Source organism: Asparagus officinalis, chromosome 8 (genome assembly GCF_001876935.1).
Source record: "Asparagus officinalis chromosome 8, Aspof.V1, whole genome shotgun sequence".
NCBI lineage: Eukaryota > Viridiplantae > Streptophyta > Magnoliopsida > Asparagales > Asparagaceae > Asparagus > Asparagus officinalis.
The window spans coordinates 34,899,842-34,909,222 of NC_033801.1; the positions used below are offsets into that span (position 1 = coordinate 34,899,842).

The window sequence follows — 9,381 nt, forward strand, 5'->3', positions numbered from 1 at the left end:
TCCATGAACTTAATATTTTCCTACTCCATTTCATCGGTTTTTGGGAAATGTATTGTTCAGTTTTCTTTCTTTGATGAGGACATTAAAAAGTATCAAAACTTAGTTCACTACACTTTTTAGTGGTACTTAATTGATTATACTTAACTCTCATAAATCCAAAAAAATCCAGAATTAAACATGAATGAATAAAACTAAAACATTAATTCTTTTTCAGGTAAAACCGCAGCATTAAATTTTTTTTAAGGCATGCAAAACTAATCTATAATTAATTAATAGACTTTCCAAGAATACAGACACAATCAACTCCTATATAAACCCCAACAACCTACTCTCCCACTTCACCAATCCATATCCAATACGAACAAATTACATCACTAAAAACCTACACATCAAAAATGGCCAAACCAGCAACAACTTTGTTCGCCATCTTCATCCTCCTCATCCCCGCTGCGAACGCAACTCCATCGCCATCGCTGCAACCAACACTCGAAGAGCTCGAGCGCTTCCTCCCGATAGAAGAAGCCCCGTCTCCAAGCTTAGGCGCCGACTCCGTTGAAGACCTCAAGTTCATGCTCCCATTCCTCAATGGCGAGTGCTGGAGCACGATAAAGGACGTCCCGGGATGCGCAGGTGAGGTCCTTCAATCTATCTTCACCTTCAAGCTCAAGATCGGACCCAACTGCTGCGGTGTGATTCAGAACATCGTGTCTGCAGAATTTGTTCGGTGTTTTGCCTTTCATTAACCCTGCGAGTCTTATCTGCCCTCCTCCCGAGAACTGATACAGTGTTGTTGTTAGTGATTGTTTGAAGTATTAATGTGAGGGATGTGAGAGATTTTTATGTTTATTTTAGGTTGACGTTGGAGGGAGAGGGAGTAGGAGATTTTCTGTCTTATAGGATTAATTATTGCATTGTTTTAGGTCTTTAGGAACTTGATGTTATATTTGCCTTATACTTTTTGCCTCAGCTTCTCGATTGATAGTTTGCTATAGTTTAATGATCGTCGTCATCCCAAGAAGAACAAACAATATTCCAACCTCATACAGCAGCAAACGAGATGTCTGGCAGCATTTCAAGAGCTGCAGCCTCTTATGCACAGTTCGACACAAACATCAACAATAATGTTTCAAAATCTGTATGGTATTTTCTGTTCAAGATAGATAAATTTGTAACTGAAACTACGTTAGCTGAATACTTGATATGCTTAAGAAATTACTAAATATTAGATTAGCGCCTTTTGACCTAACGCTATAGCTAAGAAGTAAAGAAATATCTTTTTATTTGAATGTAAAATGAAAAAGCAGTATGATGATCGAGCGTCGTTTGCTTGAACTAGTGAAAATTATTACAAGTTTGAGTTTTGATTAACAAGTTGAGGGTAAATATGGCATAGGACATATATGGCTGTTGTCAAGCTATGCAACAAACTGAAGTATTGTAGTTGTTGCAGTGTTGGAAATAAAACAATGATTAAGACCTTCTTGATTGAAGTTAAGTTAGATCAGAAATTTTTCTCAGATAAAACAATTTTTGTAACAAATATTAACTTAACAAAAACAACATTATTTCCCTACACTTTCAAATTAAAGAGCTTTCTCATAGGTTAATCTTTGATCATGTTTGGAATCTGATGGAAATTTGAAGAGCCACAAGAATCTAAACACGAAAGGAAAATGTTTATTGATAGAACACTTTGAGAATAACACTTGTTCTTACAAGAAGACTCACTTTCACACAATTCTTTATTTTGGTGGGGAACCTCACACAAGGCTAGACTACACACTGCAAGTTTCAAGCTTACTTCTTGTTGCTTGCTTAAATGAGAGGCACAAGACCTATTTATGAGTTGTTTAGAGGCATAGGAAGTGTGTAGAAGAGTTTCTAGCCTATCAATTCATAAGAAGTTTTTAGGATAAATACGTAGCCATACACTTGTAATTTCCTAGAAACTAATGGTAGATATTTTGTAGGATGTTACTAGAAAGAAGTTCTAGAAGTTTTCTAGAATAATCTAAGTTGGTGATGATTTAATCCTCGCCCCTCATACACACTGTTCATTTCTTCACAAGTCCACGCTTCTTCTTAAGCTTACAAGAATGTCTCTGTCTTTATGGCTTGTGTGAAGATGTCAGCGTTATGGGTGCTTGCAGACTTGGCAAATATGACAGGGCATCACAGTCTTTCTTTTAAGCTTTGAATGTCGGATGCAATGATATCTTGTCTCATGTGTTGCTCTCGTCATGTGCTACGCCGGATTTTGGCAAGTGCAATAGCTGATTGTTGGTCGATGAGAATCTCTGTCGGGTGCTTTTTTTGGTGTTGCAGATTCATTCATGAGACTCTGAGGCATATTGTTGACACGACATGTCGATGCTGGCTATGTAATCTGCTTCGGGCAACTTGATAGAGCGACGACAGACGTGCTTCTTTGATGACGCAATGAGATTGTTGCTGATACCGATATTGACTGTAGGCCCAGATGTGCTCTTCTTTCATCTAAATATCCACCATATCGTGGGTGTACCGACTAATCTTGAATGCTGAACACTGATGTATAAAATAATCTTGATCAATACTTCTGCGGACATACGCATAAAGATTCTCTTGCTGCTTTGAAATGCTCCTGTCTTGGCTTCCTCCATATATGCTGCTCACTCAGTCCTAACCGCGAACACGTATGTCGGGCTGGTGAATGGTTAAGTTGTGCGCAGCTCCGACTTAATGCACTTGTGATAGAGTTGGATCAATATAGCTTCCTGGTGTGTCTCGCCTCAGCATTTCTCCGATTCTGGCAGGAGTTGCGACTGGATTGCAGTTGCTCATGTTGAAACTTATGAAGGATATCCTTTGCATACTTCTTCCTGAGAGATGAAGATTCCTTTCTCTGATTGGCGACCTTCTAACTCCAGAAAGGTATGACATTTCTCCAATGTCAAGTCATCTCGAACTCTTGATCATATTATTTTTTGAACAGTCCTGCGAACAATTTTCGGATTGTGGCCGGTGAAGACATGTCGTCCACGTTAGGAGACATACGATCAATGATGTCTTCATCTTCTTCTTCTTCTGGTATAGAGAGAGTGCTCGATACGGGCTCCGATGAATTCCGTTCTTCTGGAAGTATGCATCGATTCTGCATTCATGCTCTGGCGCTTTGCTTCAGTCCATGACAATGGCTTCTTCAGGCATTGTAGACTTTTGTCTTACTTGAATTCTCACACTCGTACCCTGGTGGTTGCTTGATGTAGACTTCTTCTCTAAGTAGCGTTAGGAATGGCAGATTCAATCTGCTGGTAGAATCTTCCAGCGGTCTCTGTGCTGCCAATCATAATCTCATCGGTGTGATTCCTCTCCCGGACTGGTGCGAACTCTTCTTCATAGTCAACTTTTCTGTGACTATAGCCTTTTGCAACAGCCTGGCCTCGTATTCTGTTCGGCATTTTGATTTGTCTTTGTCTTGTACACCATAACTCCGATTGGTTTTAAATGTGGCTTCAGGTAAAGGTAGTGAAGCTCCCCTGACATCGTCAATCAAATTCTATTTGAGATTAGTCGTGTAAAAAATAAACAAACATAAAAGAGCATTTAAAATACAATACAAAAAGAACAAAAACAATTACTCTCTTCAGACGCCGACATTATAACAATAAAAGACTAGACAAAAAACAGATCCATCTCAAACGAAGCAGAATAGTGTGATAAGTATTCCATCCATCGATCGAATCAGGACTGTCTGTATCGTCGTCAGATCTCTTAGTTCTCATATCCCTTAGTTCTAACCCAAACAAACTGAGAAGATCTACTATCACAACAACTTGGCAATAGAAAAAGACTGCTAAAGTACAAAGGCAAAGAATTAAACTAGTTAGGGAGATATAGACTGGCGCTGGCCCTCTCGGTGCCTTTGTTCTGGTTTCCCCCCTCTGCAAGTCATACCTCCTTCTCTTGACCGCCCTACCTTTTCATCTTTTCTCTTCTGGTCTTTCCCTCATTTCCTATTCGACCCCCCGTCTCTTACCTGCTTGCTCTTCTTTGTAACTGATTGTAGAGGCTTCGTATGCTTTTGTCCTCATCTTGTACCCAACGAATATGCACTTTTCCTCGTCGTCCTTCTTCTTTTCTGCTACGGGTGTGTGCATATGCAATAAAACCCAAACAGTTCAGGTGGTGCACTTGGTTGATGTTGCTCCAACTGCTCGCAATGGTGTCTGTGAACGTTGACCTTTTGTCGGACATCTGTTGAGGAGGTAAATGGCACAGTCCCGCTCAGCCCAGTAAGTCTTGGCAGTATTGTCTTCAACTGCTTCCTGACGTAATCAAGAATGGTATAGTTTTCCGTCTGCTATGCATTCGGGTGGTGTGTAGCGAGTGGTTGGATGAATTATCCACACCTGTACTTGCTTGTTGAATTGTTGAATGCTTCGCAGTCATTCTCACCGATTGATGCAGCATTTGATGTGGTACCCGTCCAGCTTTAGGCTTTCTACATTCCTTGATTTTTAATTTCTCGGTCTCAAGGCTTGATTTCTCCTTAGGAATAACGCCCAGTTTTTTCTATATATCATATAATGTGAGCAAACCTGTTCCTCCAAGAAGATGACTTAAAATGGTCTGCAATATGTGTTGGACCATTGTAGTCAACTCTGTTTGTCTTCTTGACTTTCAAACTTCGAAACTTTTCTATGTTGTTTGCCTTGCATACGCTTCACATAAGCTGGTTCGATGTTGATGTTGGCGGCATCTTTTCCATTTTCTCCTTCCATAGAAGAATTCAGGCCACTGAAAGCGAGATTGCCGAATCGTAGTGCCTAGAGCAATCTCGGGTCTTTTTGATTGACTTCAGCCTTGAAGGTCACGCATGAATATTTAGAGGAAAGTCTATTTCTAGAGTCAACCTTTGGCAATAATCATTTTTTATTTTTTTAATAGCTGAGGGATGGTCTTTTAAGATGTATTCATAGCCTCTTTCAAGGAGCTGGCCTAGGATCAAATATTATTCGTTGCTGGAAATGTAGACATCAGAGATGGTACCTGTTCGCCCAGTCTTTGTCTGGATCATTATATTGCCCTTACTGCTTTATGGAATCTTTGACTGATTCCAAAGGTGCATCTCTTTGTACGTTGTTCAGGTCGTCGGTAAAAATCTTGATGCGCAATGTGTTATGGCACGTGATCTAAATACAGATATTTTATTTTGCTTTCGCTTCTCATTACTAGGTACTCACAGGATGTTGAAGTGTTGCCAAAAACAGACATCCGACATATAACCTAACATAACAAAGTGTTGGGCTTCTTTTGCAGCACTTGATTTCGATATTCCCACTTGTAGCTGAGATTTGACGTACTTCTTACATTGTAAACTGTGGCTGAGATCGTCTCATGGTCTCTTCTTGTCCTCGTCCTCAGGTCACGTCCAGCGTCGTCGAATGATCGTTCACGTGATCTCTATTTGATCTTGATTTTCATGCCTCTTGGTACTGTTCCTACGACTTGCTGGGAGTTTGGAACCTCGAAATGAGCCTCTGTCTGTAAGCCTCAGTCTCTTCGACTATTTCTTTGATGGGTAGCTCTATCTGAAAGGTTGTTCTAGATTTCGCGTTGATTTGAACTAGATGTTTAATTCTTGGTTATAAGCTTGCAGAGAATTGGCAGTCATCAATAGATACTTCGGGAAAGATCTTTAGAGCTGTTGTATTGTCGGAATAATTATTTGAATTTAGAGGTCTAAGTCCTAAGTATTTCTCCATAATTCTTACATCATTAATTGCTTCTCCATTTTCTTCATTTGATTTGTTTATTGTTGAACTCTACTAAAGATAATCGATATTGATTCCTGTAGCTTTCATGCTTCAAATTTTCAATTACTTCTAATGCTTGGAGGGGTACTTTTTGGCTTTTCGGACGTTGATAGGATTTTTGTAAAATCTCCATGCTTCTTTAGAGACAGGATTGAAATTTTCAGCAGATTCTTACTTGGATATTAGGAACAAGCTTTTTGTTCTTTTTCTGACTCCTTCACTCACTCTTCTAGTGTTTACTGGCTTCAGTCACTGCAACATACTCAGCTTCTGTAGTGGATAGGGTAACGATCTTCTGTACCTGTGACATCCAACTAACAGCTGTAGTTCCAACGGTGAATACATAGCCGGTGGTGCTTCTTCGGTGATCAACTTCGCCGCCGAAGTCTGCATCTACGTACCCTTGCACTTCTACCTCTCCCTTACCAAAGTGCAAACACTTCTGTGTGGTGCCTCGTAGATATCTCAGAATCCACTTGACCGCTTCCCAATGAGCTTTTCCTGGATTCGACATAAACCGGCTGACCACTCCCACTGCATGGCCAATGTCTGGTCTCGTATAGACCATTGCGTACATCAAACTTCCGATAGCTGAGGCGTAAGGAACCTGAGCCATACTCTCTTTCTCTTCTTCTGACTGAGGAGACTGATCCTTCGATAGACGAAAGTGGTTGGCCAAGGGTGTGCTCACAGGCTTGGCGTTGCCCATGTTAAATCTCTGCAAAACACGGTTGATGTACTCCGTCTGAGATAACTGCAAGAGACCTCTCTTCTTATCTCTCGTGATTTGCATTCCAAGGATCTTCTTCGCTGGACCCAAGTCCTTCATGTCAAACTCCTTTGACAGCTGCTGCTTCAAACTCTTGATATCCTCCATATCTGCTCCTGCAACCAACATATCATCAACATACAGCAGTAGGATGATATAGCTGGACTGATATCTTTTGAAGTAGCAACAGTGGTCGGCGTTGCACTTCTGGAAACCTTCCTTGTGCATAAAGCCGTCAAACTTTCTGTACCACTGTCTTGGGGCTTGTTTCAGGCCATACAAGCTCTTCTTGAGTCTGCACACCAGGTTCTTTTTCTTCTTTTCTTCTGAGAAACCTTCTGGCTGGTGCATGTATATCTCCTCTTCTAGATCTCCGTGAAGAAACGCCGTCTTCACGTCTAACTGCTCGAGATGAAGATCTTCAATTGCTACAATACTCATCACGGTCCTGATAGTATTTAGCTTCACCACGGGAGCGAAAATATCGGTGTAGTCAATTCCTTCCTTCTGCTGGAAACCTTTGACAACTAACTGAGCCTTATATCTTCTGGAACCATCTTGCTCCTCTTTCACCCGGTACACCCATTTGTTGTGGAGTGCCTTCTTACCCGTGGGCAACTCAGCTAGTTCCCACGTCTGGTTTGATATGAGAGACTTCATCTCATCTTTCATTGCAAGCTCCCACTTGCTCGCATCTCCACACTGACAAGCTTCATCAAAGCTTTCAGGCTCCCCACCATCTGTCAACAACAGATAGTTCATGTATCTCCTGTTGGGTACAGGAGGACGAGAAGATCTTCTTAATATCGGAGCTGGTGCGTCGGGCTCCTGCGCACCATCTTGTCCAACAGGCTCTTCTTGCTGAGGACCCTCTGCATTGGGTTCTTCCGAGAGGTTACTCGGGACATCATCTGCATCTACAAATATTGACTCGCTCTCTGAGTCATCTGTCTTGTGCATGTCCTTGTACATCACCTTCTCGTTGAATATCACATCTCTGCTCCTGATCACCTTCTTGTTTTCGTTGTCCCAAATGCGGTAGCCGAACTCATCTTCACCATAGCCGATGAAAGTGCATTTCTTTGACTTGGGATCAAGCTTATTCCTGCCTTGATCACTAATATGCACGTAAGCTACACAACCGAAAACTTTAAGATGTGAGAGTTTTACCTCCTTTCCGCACCATACCTCCTCTGGTATTCTGTGCTCCAATGGAACCGACGGACCTCGGTTGATCAAGTAAGCTGCCGTGTTGACCGCTTCTGCCCAGAACTGTTTCGGTAGGCCTGACTGTACCCGAATGCTTCTGGCTCTCTCTGTCAACGTTCGGTTCATCCGCTCAGCTACACCATTTTGCTGAGGCGTACCGGGCACGGTTCTCTCCATTCTGATTCCGTGCTCATAGCAGAACTTCTTGAATCCGGTGTCTTCATATTCACCGCCATTGTCGGTCCTGAGCTTCTTTATTCTCAGACCGGTCTCATTCTCGACCATAGCTTTCCATCTCCTGAAAGCCTCAAATACTTCTGACTTATGCTTCAGAAAGTAAACCCACACTTTCCGAGTGTGATCATCGATAAAAGTCACGAAGTAGTGTTTTCCACCAATCGACGCAGTGGTGGTTGGTCCCCAAACATCTGAGTGAACGAGCTCTAGCTTCTGCTTCCTGGGGGTTCTGCCACTTGTCTGAAAGCTGACTCTCTTCTGCTTTCCAAGTATACATTCTTCACACATATCCATCTCCACTGACTGCAGTCCTGGGAGTTTTCCCTTTGTGTGCATGATTTTCATCCCCTTTTCACTCATATGACCGAGTCTCTGGTGCCACAGCTTTGAAGTCTCATTGCTTGCTGCAACTGAGATCGAACAATGTGCACCTGCTGTCATATATAGGGTACCAGTCTTCCTGCCTCGGGCAATCATCATTGCGCCCTTTGAGATCTTCCAATCATCTCCATGGAAGGTTGTGGTGTATCCTTCGCCAACCAACTGGCCTACGGATATTAAATTCTTTCTCAGGTCGGGAATATGTCTGACATCCTTCAGCTCCCATACTGACCCGTTCAACTTAATTTTCACCACGCCTTTGCCCACTATAGCACACGGTTGATCATCACCAAGATATACGTATCCAAGTTTTCCGGGGGTATACTTCTCGAAGAATTCTTTCTGAGAAGTAGCGTGGAACGACGCTCCTGAATCTAACACCCAAGATTCCTCCTTGCTCTCCAAAGAGCATATCAATGCGTCGTCTCCTCCTGAAGTGGATGTGACATTCACCTCTGCCTTTGCCTCCTTCTCTTTCTGTGCACTCTTGCACTGATTCTTGTAATGCCCGGTCTTTCCACAATTCCAACACTCGATAGCCTTCGAGCTGTTGCTTGGATTCCTTGACTTGGACCTCCTGTCCTTTGATCTACCTCTGTAGTTTGATTTTCCTCGTCCGTTTCCTCTGGTTGAATTTCTACCTCTTGATTCTGTATGCAATACTGAAGAGGTTGTAGCTTCCCCCGTCTCTCGCCGTCGGATCTCCTCACTGAGAACCAAATCACGAACGTCGCCGAACTTCAACTTTTTCTTTCCCGATGAGCTACTCACTGCCGTGACTGTAGCGTTCCAACTATCTGGTAGGGAAGACAAAAGTATCAATGCCCGGACTTCATCATCAAACTCAATCTCAACAGAACTCAATTGGGTTGTAACCGTATTAAGTTCATTGAGGTGTTGTGCTACTGACGCGCCTTCCGCCATTTTCAGATTGAATAACCGTCGCATCAAATGAACTTTGTTCGCGGCTGATGGCTTCTCATACAT

At 42.4% G+C, this 9,381-nt stretch overlaps 1 protein-coding gene across 2 annotated transcripts in view; it reads left to right on the top strand.

Moving 5' to 3' along the window:
- The window catches only part of LOC109822069, a 16,761-nt gene continuing 7,663 nt past the window's right edge, over nucleotides 284-9,381 (top strand). For both annotated transcript variants that reach the window (XM_020388232.1, XM_020388233.1), the window contains exon 1: nucleotides 284-635. In XM_020388232.1, the coding sequence (XP_020243821.1) occupies nucleotides 396-635 (240 nt within the window). In that variant the 5' untranslated portion in view covers nucleotides 284-395. The remainder of the gene's footprint in view (nucleotides 636-9,381) is intronic.